The sequence below is a fragment of the Brienomyrus brachyistius genome, chromosome 3 (genome assembly GCF_023856365.1).
Source record: "Brienomyrus brachyistius isolate T26 chromosome 3, BBRACH_0.4, whole genome shotgun sequence".
NCBI classification, from domain to species: domain Eukaryota; kingdom Metazoa; phylum Chordata; class Actinopteri; order Osteoglossiformes; family Mormyridae; genus Brienomyrus; species Brienomyrus brachyistius.
The window spans coordinates 1,596,775-1,611,385 of record NC_064535.1 but is presented as its reverse complement, the minus strand read 5'-3'; the positions used below and the strand labels follow the sequence as shown (position 1 = coordinate 1,611,385).

The following is a 14,611-nucleotide window of genomic DNA, read 5'->3' as shown; positions in this document are numbered from 1 at the left end:
CCTCACCCTATGTACTCATACTGATTTATAATACCTGGTTATGAAGGGAATAAAGACAAGCGCTCCTGAAGAGGCCCGGTTTGTGCTCCGTCACAGGGCTGGGGACAGAGAGTCTGTCCACAGTTTATTCCGGAAACGCGACGCTCTGCTCAGTCGCCCTGGGCCTAATGGACCTAACAAATTGTTTGCTATCTTTTAGGAAGATAGACGACGCTTCGTCTTCTGGTTCTGTCCTTTCTTATTATCCTGAGACATAAACCTGGCAAAAATATCAGTGGGGGAAATGAAAAGTGTCCCTTCTGCTTGGGGAGTCATTTGTTGCATTTCTCGCATTGAAGACATGCTGCAGGCTGTGAATTCAGCTAAAAGCGGCTTTATTTTATGGGGGGGCTCACCTGGATGGGGGGTGGGCTCTAAGGCTCCATTTGGTGCCAAAACCGGTGCCATTATTATTCATGCTATAATGTTCTTTTAACCCAGAGGCGCAGCAGGTTATTCAGAGGACAATGTTATGGTTACATTCTGAAACATATATGATGAAGTTTTATGTCTTTTCAGAAGTCGACTTTTGTTATTTGATAATTGCATTTTGAGGACAGACAAACCTTGACTGCATTCTGGGGTATCACTGTGGGGAGGGCTGCAGAATTTACGTTTTATTTATTTATCGGACGATTTTACCCAAAGCGACGACATTTGAGGAAGCAGGGTCAGTCAGTCCCCGATAATCCTGTTTACCGGTTGCCAGCAGCAGTACTTCGAACCCAAGGCAAAGGGGACACTCTGAGCAGTTTAACCCCCTTTTCTTATAGCGCGCGGTGATTGACAAGCGCGAGGTAATCCGACCCTCCACCGGGGTCAAATTCTAATCTCTCCTGACAAGTTTTGTGCTTGGTGGAGAGAGACTCTGGGAGTTCCCCGGCAGACGTCCCCTCACGTGTTGCTGATGTTTCCCTGACCTCCATGTCTGTTTTACGTCTGCATGATGCTAATTCTGCTCACAGGCGGCTGACCAGGAGTTTCTTAATTCTGCAGCTCCATTCAGTCGACTCTGACCCCCCCTGCGCTTCCCTGTTTAGGAACATGCCACGCCCCGCCTCACCTACCCCAACAACGGTGGCCTGCGATGGCGCTCCCTGCCTCAATGGTGCTACCTGCAGGGCACTGCAGCTGCGGCCTGGAGGGGCAGCGTCCTTCGCCTGTGACTGCCCCCTGTATTTCAGCGGTCGTCTTTGCGAGCAAGGTACGTACCCTGAGAGCACAGAATGCACAGGACAACGAAGATGAATTTGACAAAGAGGGCTTTTCCTCGGGTCCATTAAGCGCCTCCCTCTGTGAGTGCACTCTAGGGCCGTGTCTCCCAGCCCGCTCCTCGGGACCCCCCGACGCTCCATATTTTTGCTCCTTCCCAGCTCCCTGCAAGACATTCCTCCTTCCCAGGGGAGCAAGAACGTGAACCGTCTGCAAGGTCCATCCGAGAGATACTGCCTTATTCCACGTCCTCACATCCAGAATGCGAGTCTGACGGACCTCCACGAACCCCCCCTGCCAGGCCAGCAGAGGGCCCTTCCTGCGGCAGTTTCCATTTCATCTTGATTAGCATCTAATTTAATTTTCACCTGAACGCCGCAAGTGTAAAACTTTGTTTCTGCTGACTAAATGCATTTGGTCATATCAATAAACCAATTTACAGGTTGAAAACAAATCTTCCCAGCAATTAGTTAATTTGGCTCCATCGATGAGGGATCCGGAGGGCATCGACGGCAGAGTGCCGTTTTCATATAAATAAGTAATTAGTCCCGGCTCTTGCTTACATCCGCGTCTATCTGCCATGAGGCTGACTGCAGGGAATTCTGGGAAACAAGGCGGGCTGTCACTTCACTCCTCATACCAGTGGGGGTGTCATCTGGGGGCTGGGATGGGCTGGGGTGACTGACTGCAGCACCTGTGGGTGTTTGTGTGAGTGTGTCAGACAGGGGCCTTAAATGTGCTGACCCTAACCACGTCTGGCAGACTACCGGGCTAGCTAAACTAGTCTGATCCAGATCAGCAGTAACAGCCCTACACGATACACAGTGTAATGCACACCATTATTACCCAGGAAGTGCTTTCAGTCGTCCGTTTACTATGTTCACAATCGTAAATCTGCATCTAAGCGTTTTATTGTCTCAAAATCCTAGTTAACAGGTTGTTTTTTAGTCCTGATTGGAGTAATTCATGATCAGTTATTGCGTCTGTGTGTTGATCAATTTGTAAATGGGGTTATACCAGATACAATGTTTTAGGGGCTTGTGATCATGGGGGGCAAGGGGGGTGTTTATGAATGGAAGGAGGAGGGCGCCGCACAGAAACAGATGGATGGGAAAGAGGACAAGTGAAACGAGAGATGACAGTGAGCATGACGGAGGAGTGAGTGAGGGATTCATGGGCGAGACGTAAACACAGTGACCTTGGGCCAGGCATGAATGTCGCAGACGCGACCCACCGCATGGCGAAATTATGATGATTTGTAATTGCCAACAGAGAGGAGGGAGGGAAGTGAAGGTCCTCTGACAACCTGGAGAAGGGAGGGAGCTTAAATTATACTCTTGGGGGGGCTGAAAGGTCAATGTTAGAGTAAGCAAACAAAATAGTGGTGAAAAAAATAGAGCGAGAGAAAGTTAAACGAGGTTCATGGGTGAAATGAAGAACGTGGAGACTGAGGGGGTGCTCTGCTGGGGGTGGGGTCACACCCAGGTGATCGGGCGCGCTCGGCGGGGCAGTCGGTGATCGGGCGCGCTCGGCGGGGCAGTCGGTGATCGGGCGCGCTCGGCGGGGCCGTCGGTGATCGGGCGCGCTCGCCGGGGCAGTCGGTGATCGGCCGCGCTCGGCGGGGCCGTCGGTGATCGGGCGCGCTCGGCGGGGCCGTCGGTGATCGGGCGCGCTCGGCGGGGCCGTCGGTGATCGGGCGCCCTCGGCGGGGCCGTCGGTGATCGGGCGCGCTCGGCGGGGCCGTCGGTGAGCGGGCGCGCTCGGCGGGGCCGTCGGTGATCGGGCGCGCTCGGCGGGGTCGTCGGTGGCAACGAAAGTGCAACTATTCACATGGGAAGGGCGGGGGGCTTCGCCACGTTAAACACCAGCCAGAGACGGGCCCCGGGTGCTTTCCTGCTGCGGATCATTTAGGGCGGCTGTTAGTCAGCGCCCACTGATGTTCCTGTGTGAGGAGAGGCTTCCACAGAAGCGGTGCTGTCCTGCCGAGATCTGAGTCCTGCCAGGACCACTTTCATCCAGCCGGTGATTCACACAGCAAAGCGGGATGGCGGGGGGCCTCGACGTGCTTCTGTGATCTATTAGCGGTGACTAACAAGCGGCGATCACATCCCTCCCTGACCTGGAGGCTCCGGTACCCTCAGATCGTACCGGAATTGGGGGTGGGAACCGTCCACCAGCAGTGTCTGCCGTCATCCCGGCTGGGAGCCGAGTGTATTTGTCCCCTCGCTCCGATCGTGTGTGTCATCACAGAGAAGGTGACACTGCATAGCATCTGTGTCCCGCCCCTTCCTGTCTAGACTTCCCTCTGATTGGAGTAGGAAATGTGTAATTGAGATGGATGATAAATAATCTTATTGACTGTATAAATGGCCCCTTGTCGACGCCACACTCGCCAGGACAAAGTGCAGCCCCTCCCTCGCACCCACCCATACCACACGGACTTAAAAAGTCCCACATGGTGAGGCAGTGGGAGTCCCGCTCACAGACTCATCACTGCTTCCCCAGCGGGAAACATCCCATAATCAAGGAGATGGTGGATTAGCAGCCTCCTCCAGTGCTCCGTGCTGGGAGCGCAGTGAGGGCCGTCCGGAGATGGATCATCCTTATTTGCGTGCTTGCAGATGCCTTGACCTGCGTTAACGAGTGATTCCCACTGGTCACCGCTCGTGCAAAGACATGCTTGTAATATTGATTACAAATGCCGGCTGCTTTCTAGCGCAGCTGTTCCAGAGAGCAAAGGAGCCTCCCTCCGAAATCCCGTAAAAACGGAAGCAATACAAATGTGGCAGTAGTGTCTCAGAGGAATGCCTGGCATATGCCTCTCATGACTCTGCCCCCTGCTGGCCAGTATCTAAATTTCATCATATCTTTAGAGAGAAATTCAGGTTAAAACCTATTTTAATTTGGAGCGACGACTTGAGACAGTGAGGTCAAGTAAAATACCTGGTTAAAACAGCGTTCGGGCGGCAGGGATTAAGCGACTGCTGCTGTGTAAAGCGGCGTGATGTCATGTCGCAGTGAGCGATGGATCCTGACAAGAGATTCTATGTGTATCTGGTTTTGCTTTCGCTTCCAGTAAATAACAAATGCAGCTTGAAAGTATTTTTTTTCAGACAGAAATGCATTTATGAATCTTAATTAATCACACACCCACTGCAGCTTCTCACCAGTGTCGGGCATCTAGCTAGGCAATGGCTCACCACCTCCCGACCACTGGCTCACCACTGGCTCACGAAGCCAGCACCCTCTGCCATGGAGTTTCACAGCCCATAATATACTCATGCACGATGGCGCACCCTGCTGGCCTACGTCGGCAATGCTCTTATGGTTTGCAAGCTGTGATCCTTTCCAGGTCAGGAGCCAGGGGGGGTCTGGACCCCCTCGTCTCTGGCTCCATTACTCGGCAATAGCTCCTGTCTGCTTTTCAATTCTCTGATCCATTTTCTCCTTTCAAAAGAGGCTTTTAATTACATATGACTTCCAGCCCACAGATACAAAACCCCATAATTAACCCCTGCGTGTAACACCCTTTAGGGGGGTGTAACTTTCCTCAGCGGTGCTACACGTAACACGCTTCAGGAGGGTGCAACTTTTCTGAGCAGCACTTCACGTAACACACTATAGGAGTGTGTAACTCTCCTCAGCGGTGCTTCATGTAATGCACTTTATGAGGGTGTAACTCTCTTCGGCGGTGTTTAACACACTTTAGGAGTATAGCTCTCTTCCCCGGCACGTAACGCACTTTAGGAGTATAGCTTTCCTCAGCGGTGCTTACCGCACTTTATGAGTGTAGCTCTCTTCCCCGGTGTGTAACGCACTTTAGGAGTGTAGTTTTCCTCAGCAGTGCTGCCTCCTTTTCTGTAAGCTCTCTCTCGGTTGTCTGTGTCATTTCCATTCATTTGTCAAGGGAGGAAAATTAGCAAAGATACAGAACACGTGATATAGCCCTGAGGAAAAAGTAGAAATGGATGATGAATGGGGAGGACAGGGTGTCACGCACCCTAACTGGTCGGGGGGGGGGATGTGAGTGCATGGAATGTGATAGATAAGCGGAGGTGCAGGAAATCATCTAGACCTGCTCCATATTGATCAGCACCTCCACGAGCACCTCCTCACCAGAGGTGGCGCGCTTCATAAATTCGCTGGAGGCCAGGAGTCAGTTGCTCAGCACTAAAACTGGCAGGGCAGCTCATGGGATGGGGGGGCTGTCTTCTTTGACTCTGAGGGTGATGTGCCCTAAGCCCCCCCACAGGGTCACTAATAATTCCACGGCAGACTGTAAAATAGCCCATTGATTGTATGTGGACGGCACTAAATGTGATTTAAGGGCTATTACATGTTAAAGATGAGACCCCTCAGTGCCAGGGGCTGTTTTCTTGGCAGCTTGGCCTCGCAGACGGGGGGGGGGGGGGTTGCCCCGCCCCCACCCTGCCCACTCCAGAGTGCCCAAGGTCAGCTGGAGAATGAGGGACATGGTGGGGAGAAGCCCTGTGAGGCCAATTTTCCGGGGGTTAATGGGGACACGGCCTGTCTGCCCATGTGACCAGCCCAGAGTGTCACGTGGCTCCCTGTGCCCCCATGTGACCAGCCCAGAGTGTCACGTGGCTCCCTGTCCCCCCATGTGACGAGCCCAGAGTGTCACGTGGCTCCCTGTGCCCCCATGTGACCAGCCCAGAGTGTCACGTGGCTCCCTGTGCCCCCATGTGACCAGCCCAGAGTGTCACGTGGCTCCCTGTCCCCCCATGTGACCAGCCCAGAGTGTCACGTGGCTCCCTGTGCCCCCTTGTGACCAGCCCAGAGTGTCACGTGGCTCCCTGTCCCCCCATGTGACCAGCCCAGAGTGTCACGTGGCTCCCTGTGCCCCCATGTGACCAGCCCAGAGTGTCACGTGGCTCCCTGTCCCCCCATGTGACATCCATGTCAGCACGATGACTGTCCGTATTCTTTTTGATGGCTATTTTTTGAAGCCTGTACAGCCACTGAGGCATGTTAGTTAGCCAGGCAAACTGAGAAGATGTCTGAATTACCCAAATGAGCATTTTAATGAGCTTTTATGACCCTTTTAACATAGTTTTTTTACTATTATTGGTTTGGTAAATAGCGAAAAGGGCAGGGATTCATACTGTAGGGGATCTAACAAGCAGCACTTCATTTTTACTGTTACATATGAATTGTTTATATGAATTGTTTAATGTGTATGAGGGGAGGTGATTCACAGCACACAAGGAACACATCTCTGCCTGTCCAACAGTCCACCTGTGTCTCTACCTCTCCAACAGTCCACCTGTGTCTCTGCCTGTCCAACAGTCCGCCTGTGTCTATACCTGTCCAACAGTCCGCCTGTGTCTCTGCCTGTCCAACAGTCCATCTTCACATCTGTCTGTCCGTCAGTCCAACTCTCTGTATCTGTCTGTCCTTCAGCACATCTCTGTTTGTCTCTGTTTGTCTATAAATCCACCTGTCCATCTCTTTGACCATCAATCAAAATGTATCTCTCTTATTTTATCTGGGGAAACTGTACGACAAAAGTAAAACAGCCTTTCTATGGCAGGGAGGCAGGGGGGTACCTTTCACTTACCTTACTGCCTGATGATTTTCCTGTATCAGTTTGTGACAGGCATCCTGTGGCAATGCAGGAATTGAATTTTAGATGATAAGTGTGATTGGATTTTAGAGTAAATATGAGCAAGGTTGAGTCACTTGACATTCTGAGTCTATTCACGATGGGGAGGACGCTGGCTTGATATTTAGCAGAATTGTTACATAACCAACAGGTCAGACTGAGGGATTCTCAGGTTATACTGGGATGCTGAGGTGGCATGCGGACGAATGCTGAGGTGGCATGCGGACGAATGCTGAGGTGGCATAGCGGACGGGATGCTGAGGTGGCATGCGGACGAGATGGTGAGGTGGAATGCTGACGGGATGCTGAGGTGGCATGCGGACGGGATGCTGAGGTGGCATGCGGACGGGATGCTGAGGTGGCATGCGGACGGGATGCTGAGGTGGCATGCGGACGGGATGGTGAGGTGGCCTGCGGACGGGATGCTGAGGTGGCATGCGGACGGGATGCTGAGGTGGCATGCGGAAGGGATGCTGAGGTGGCATGCGGACGGGATGCTGAGGTGGCATGCGGACGGGATGCTGAGGTGGCATGCGGACGGGATGCTGAGGTGGCATGCGGACGGGATGCTGAGGTGGCATGCGGACGGGATGAGTGCATTGCTGAGGTGCATTACTGCTTTAAAAACATCTTTGGGGGGAGATAAATAAAGGGATGGATGGATGGACAGATGGATGGATGGATGGATGGATGGATGGATGGATGGATGGATGGATGGATGTATTGCAGTTAATTACCAGTTGGTAGTGCAGCTTGTTCACACACAGGTAAATTGTGCTGGCTGGCCTCTGATTTCTGGCTGATTATCTACTCTGCTTCCTTCATTACGTTTCTGCGCTGACCGCTGGCCGCTGACCGCTGACCGCCTGCTCCCTCTTTGGGTGGTCTCTGCTGGTTCTTCCCACACACGCGGGGAAGCGCCGATAACGTTTCTGCGCCCAGCTAGGATTTAATTAAATTGAATGCTTTCATTTCCAAGCAAGAACAATTTAATTTAATCCACATATATATGTATGTATATTTCAGTCGTGGACTTAATTAAAATTATTGTTGTTTAATATTTTTTCCTTAAGTAGTTGATCCAGAAAAAAAAACTCATTGAGTTGTTTGGCTTGAATTTGTGTAGAATTTTGAAAGGAAGTAATAATGAAGCTCAAAATAAATAAATTGCTCAAGATAAATCCCTGGGTTCCTTTAAATCAGAGCTAGATAAGATTTTAACAGCTCTGAGTTATTAGTTGAGTTCTCCCCAAATGAGCTTGATGGGCCAAATGGCCTCCTCTCGTTTATAAATTTATTATGTTCTTATGAGACCCCCCCTCCTCCAGGCCATCCGGCTGGTCTGACCCCCCCATCTGTCTTCCCTCTTGTGTTTCAGACACTCCTGTGTTTTCCCCGTATTTCCACGGTGATTCGTACCTGGAACTGCCTCCTCTCTCATCACTCCTTCAGCAGGATGGGGCAACCGGGGGGGCGCCTTCCGTGCAGGGCGGGGTAAACGCAGTGACGCTGTACCTCACGCTGAAGAGTGCGTCTCCCCACGGCACCTTGCTCTTCAGTGCGTAACGTCCCTGCCACCTGCTAAAATGCCACCTATCTTGTTTTAGAGCAATCTCTGTTAGGGCTCAGAAAACGCATGCAGACACCCAAGCCCTCCTCCCTCCAGCTCATTCTCCTGAAATGAAAAGACCTTTAACTCATTTCGTCTTGTAATGCAGGCCCGGGGGGGGGGGGAGCACCGGGAGCAGTCGCTGCGATCATCAGCGCCCCATAAACAGCACGCTGCTGTCACACGCGTCCTTTGTACATCTGAACTGAGACACTGCATACAAAAGATTGCATGGGAAGTGCTGTGCGTTTTTCCCACCGCGTAGAGTCTGCACGCACCCACCCACACACACACGCTCACTTCCTCATCATGATCCAGGATTACCACTGCATCTAACACATTTCTGCAGCAAAGTGACCCCCCCCTGCCCCTCTCCCCAGTCATTATCTCACACACTTACATCTTGACATCGCAGAAGAATTTTTCTTCACTGTACCTGTATAGTCTTCCCCCCACCCCCAACATTCAGAGCCGACCCTGGTGTTTAAGCACCTCCAACGTCACACAGGGACAGCAGCTGTGCTGGGTGACGGTGACCGCGGCCGGTGTGATGCAGGTGTAAGGGCCCATTATCCAGCAGCGGCCATGTATGACAGCGTCCAGCTCGTGCTGCGCACGTCTCAGTGCTCACATTTAAAGAGCCACATCACGGACGGATTCACCTCTCTGCCGTTCCCCTGAGCTTAAAGAAATTAGCAGTAAGGTGTCAGTAAAGCAAACTGGGGTGTCTGTGTGTGTGTATCTCTGTGTGCGTGCATGTGTGTGTGTGTGTCTGTGTGTGTGTATCTGTGTGTGCATGCATGTGTGTGTGTGTGTCTGTGTGTGTGTATCTGTGTGTGTCTGCGTGTGTGTGTCTGCGTGTGCTTGTCGCCTTTCAGTGATACCTGCCCGTCCCCTCCTGTGTAAAATTGCCCCTCCCCTCCTGTGTAAAATTGCCCCTCCCCCACTGCATGTGGATGCTCTCTCAGGTTGGGGTCAGGGTGTCACTCCGTTTACTCTGGTTACCTCATTTCAATGCTGCAAACCCACAGGATCCGAGGGAAGTTTACAGTCGCTGTTTTTCATCTTAATTTAAGGAAAATTCTGGCTTTTTCTTTTGTTCCATCAGTTGTATGTTTGGTATTCATGTATTAATAATAAGCTGGGATTAATGTAACTGGTACAAGAATGCATACCAGTTATACCATTATCATCGTCACAGCATCAATCTCCAGCTGCACCAGTTATTAGAGCTGCCGTCCCCTTTAACTCAGTCTGCAGTGACCAGGAACGTAACATTTTCATAGATCCAGAACATTCCACTAAGGCTGTGCTAAATTCTGTGACACAAAGGTGGCCCATGACCACAATCCTTTGCGTCTTTATATGAAACCTCTTCTGGTTTCATCACGCGATTACCAGCACGCGGCATCTTTAATACCATTAATCTCTCTTCTCGTTGCCGTCGCCATACGATCCATCATAAACCCGACGGGGTCCAATTACGCGTCCCGCCCAGGGCCGCTCTCCCATGCGCCGCTAGCCGGTGAATTTCCGGCCAATCCTGCTCCCAGTCACTGTGATGTTGGGGCTTCCCATGTGATCCCTAGATTGAAGGGTACTTTATTTTCCTGCTCTAGGGTCTGCGAGGAGCAGCCAAGGTAATCTGTCTCCAGCAGCTCTGTTGTGGGGGTCGGGTGCCCTACATAACGCAGGCTTTCAGGTAAAATGGGTCCCGTCTTCCCCCGTTAGCCTGGATGGCCGAGATTTGGCTCCCTCTTCAGAACCTCCCTCTGCTCCTCTCATTATCTGAGGGCATGTGAGCTTCATCGAAATGAAATGAGCCAATCACGTGTTCCAGCAATACACACCTCCTGCCACTAGAAGTTTTATCACTCATTACACTCTAGCCACTGGTTGGCAGACTTTCGTTTTTATTATTTTACTTTGGCTCAGTGTGTTTTCTTCTGTTTTTCTCAAAAAAAAAAAATCTAGTGTTTTTTTTTCCCAGCCAAAGCCAAGCCTCATTCTAAGAGACACTCATCTCTGAAACGTGATGTTAGTCACGGGTAAAGTACTGGCAATAGGATTGTAGGGAGCAAACGGCCGGGTCATCATCAGCGGGGCGTGTCTGACACTCTTCCTAAGCCACTTTGACGGTGCGGTTTATAATAAGTAAGCAGCAGAACAGTCAGCTCAAGACATAAAATATAATGGCGCTAAGCGTCTGTCCGCATTTCTTCCATCTGTCCACTTCTGCACGCGTGGTCTTGCCGTCAGCGGCGATTGTGTGGTAATCGCATCGTAAACACTTCAGCGCCCGGGCCCGCCTTCACACTCAAATTGCCCGTTAGCAGCCCCTCCGTCACGGTGACAGCGCGGTGGGTTCACCCCCGGCCATGGTGATGGAGCGTGTCCGTTACTCCGCCTGCCAGGCCCTGCCCCGCCCTGCCAGGCTGCCATGGTAACCAACCCAGCGGGCGCTCACGTCGGCCTTCTTGCTGGAAGGACCACCGCAGGGTCTGCTGGTCACACCGTGAAGAGCGATTTCACTCTGATTAGACTAAACACTAATTAGCACCGGGTTAACGAGCTGCATAGCAGTCGTTCATTTTCTGTTTCCATTCGTAAACCATTTCGGCTTTGTTTAACGATGTTGCTGCAGCTGTAGACTGATATCCGCAAATCATTTTTTGATGCCTCATCTGTGTTTCTGCGTTTCTTTGTTATTTAATTTGGTTATTGAATCTGAATATAACACTTTGATATAGTTGGTGGCAGAAGCCAAGCATAGCACCGTCTGTTGGCCTTAAATGATAGAATTTCTCTTTATGAAAATGCTGTCATGATGAATTTTTTTTCATTGGGGGATTTTTATGTACCGTGTTCTTTACCGAGGTACTTTTTACTTAAAAAATCAGCACAGCAAAAGGCCTGTATGCTCTGTCGGACCTCGCTACGGGTGCTGAAGGGCCTTTGAGGACCACACCGACACACCTTCTTAACCAAGGTTGTCAGATTCAGGTACTTCAAGAGCTACATCAGCTCGCTCACACCCCTGAAGTCCAGCGTGACTGCTGTCACTGCGGGAGGGGGCTGGACACTTTAATCTCCCCCGTCACCCACCTGCCCACCCGCTGACGGATCGGTTCTGCTTCCTCCCACAGACGGTTGCTCTCTGGATGTTGAAATGTCCCCCCTCCCCCCTCCCTCTCCCCATTTGCATATATATGAAAACATGCCTGTTTATTTATGTGTCATTCAATATGTACCCTGCATATGGGCAGTAAACCCCCCAGGGATAATTGGGCTAATTTCCTTTAAATATCCTCAGGAATTCCCTCATGCTCACTCCCCCCCAGCTGTGACGCCGACCTGAAGGCTGTAAGTCATGGTCTGTGCTTCAGTGTCCGGAGACCTCCGGAAAAGACCATCTCTGATCAATATTTCGAGGAAGAATGACGGAAATTGGGGCTCGGCTGTGTGTCCGCTAATGCGATTCCCGCTACACACCCAGGTAAAGTTGCCTCAGTGGGAATCCAGAGGCGCCGTTTGGGATACGGTCAGTCTCTGGGCGGCACAGGCGTAGGGTGTATACCTTGCCGGTCATCGTTCTGTTGTGATGGTGCAGCTCACAGTGCAGACTGATCGGCCCTCCCCAGCGAAGAAAGCATGGTCAACAAGAGAATCACTTGGATGGATAGTCACAACAGCACCCCAGACAACATGGCGACCTCAGTCATCCGGCTCGCAGGGACTATCCTTACAGAACGTGGCTCTCTTTGTATGAGACGTCTCTTCTGCGTTTTCATGTAGGGCTGCTCACTGATTCTTCACAGGATGTGAGGAGCTCTGCACCACCACTGACCTGCCAGTAGGATGCAAACAGGCAACCAGGAAGTCACTGACCTCAGAGATGACGCCGAACCTAAAACAATGAATGTGATGAATTCATGCTGACATTCAGCAATGGTGTTTACCACCACTTACACATTTGCAAGGAGCCCCAAGGTTGGCCCCCTGTTGGCCACAGATAGTCTCTACGATAAATATTAAAAGAAATATGTTCCTTATTTAGGACCAGCTTAGCTGCTATATTCTGACTGTACTGGCTTGGGGGGGCTGTGCAGGGGCCCCAAAGATTTTTGAGTGAGGCCCCAGAAACGACAAACCCGGCCCCGCACACATATTTTGGGACCATCAAGCACTTGCTTTGATGATCAAGGTAGTTGGTGACAACAAAATGTCCTTGACATTATATTCCTTCAACATGCACATGCTTATCGTTGATATTCAGGCCCTAGGTCATCCTTCTTGAATAGTTCTTGACGTTTTCCAAGCTACAATGGAAATTTTTTGGTAGTAGGTTTTTCTTTTATCTTTGTGTGGTTTCTGCACAGTGTAGGGTGATGAATGCTCTTTGCTGGTCCTCTCTGCTGCCTTAACGGTACAGTTGTTGTTCGTACCTTTAGTGGTAACATTATGCATTTTTCTCTCCTGGTGCAACGTGATCACTTATCACAGCGACGCTTTGGACTCTTAAATGAGTAACAGACCTTCTGGGATTTCAGGAAGGAGATGGCATTCCATGCTGGCAGATTAGGAAGGCAGCATGTTTACAACAAGGCACTACAGGAACATTCATTCACCAGCAAATGTCACCCTTTGATAAAGAGTTTAATAAAGGGCAACATTATGTGGAAACGCTAACCAGTTACCCACAATGCACTTCCCCCTCTGTGAGCACGGCCCCTGGCCCCCACTTCCTGTCCTTTATCTCCAAAGTCTATGTTTGATTCGGTGGCAGCAATCTCAACGTGTGGTTACTGAATAATTTATTTAGCCACAGCAAGGAAAGGCAAAGCATTGTGACAAGGACAGGTGCTCTCTGCACCAATTAAAATGGCAATTAAGCACCATGGAGATTCATCAAGCCTAATCAGTTAGCAGCCGGGCCTGACACAGATCCGAGTAACCTGCGTGCCGTCCAACCTGCCATTGTGGGTGTCCCTGAAATGCAAACTCCACTCACACTCATAAATACTCTCTGTGGAATTGGCTCGTCAGCTGGGGAATGGCGGGGGTGATTTTAGGTGACAGGTACATGGAAAAGGATGCCTCGTCCCTTAGGCCTCAGGAGATCTCCCATGCCCCCATGGGGACAGGAAGGAGGGAGCTGTCCTCCACCTACGCCTCGTGCCTGCCGTCCGCAGAAAACATGGTGTTATTCATTAGAACAACAATTAATTAGCTTGCCCTCCCGGGTGATGCATGTAGACACAGAAGGACAGAAAGCAGCACATGTCCTATTAGTGCGTGTCTTTGCAGGCTGGTAGCCAGCCCTGTTTCTCTAGATCTTTGCCTCCTGCCTGTCTCATGGTTCCACAAACATCTGACTCCAGAAGGAAGTGGTTGTCATTTCGTGACCCAATTCTCCAGATTGCAGCTGGGTCGTCTAATCTGCATTTTCAGCATCCATAACCCACCTACGCACTCACACTAGGAGAGCAAGGGCGCCCTCTGTCTGTTAAGGAGTGTTACTGATTATTTACCCAAGCACCGGGGAACAAATGGCAGCGATTCATTCTGAAGGATCTTGAAGATCTCTCGCGCCTTTAGGCGATTCTTCCAGGTTCAGGACAAATGGATCGGGGCGTCGCCGTGACAAATCCCAGGGTTTAGCGTGTGAATAAATACATGTAGGCTTTTTTGTCGAAAGAGTGAAAAATGAAATAAAGAGCTCACAAGTGTCATTGGTGTTCAGTTCCTCAACCTTTTCTGGCCCCAGCTGAGGTGTGAGCTTAAGAGCCTTGCTCACATGACCCATGTTCACGTTGGCATCTCAAGTGACAGGAAGGGGAATGGCTCAGCCTGTGACAGCCTGACCAAACTGGGATTCGGGCCGTGTGACCCGGTGAGCTGCTCGTCCTTCACCCCACAGCATGGCTGTCTATCCCTCGCAGGTCAGGAACGAGGTACTGGTGAGCGTTTCCTCCACGTGTTCCTCATGGATGGCAGAGCCATGCTGAGACTGCGGTGCAGCAGGACACTGCTGCTGACCCGGGTGGCAGCGGGACGTGTCTCCAGGGGCCGCCTCACACCCATCGTGGTTCAGTGAGTAACTTCCTCGGGGTCACCAGGGTGGCTGT

General features: G+C 51.1%; 1 protein-coding gene across 1 annotated transcript in view; it reads left to right on the top strand.

Moving 5' to 3' along the window:
* LOC125738577 (protein eyes shut homolog) overlaps nt 1-14,611 on the top strand; it is a 32,153-nt gene that overhangs the window by 15,799 nt on the left and 1,743 nt on the right. Inside the window, exons 4-6 of the mRNA XM_049007723.1 lie at nt 1,080-1,243; nt 8,253-8,432; nt 14,426-14,576. Of these exons, the coding sequence (XP_048863680.1) occupies nt 1,080-1,243; nt 8,253-8,432; nt 14,426-14,576 (495 nt within the window). The remainder of the gene's footprint in view (nt 1-1,079; nt 1,244-8,252; nt 8,433-14,425; nt 14,577-14,611) is intronic.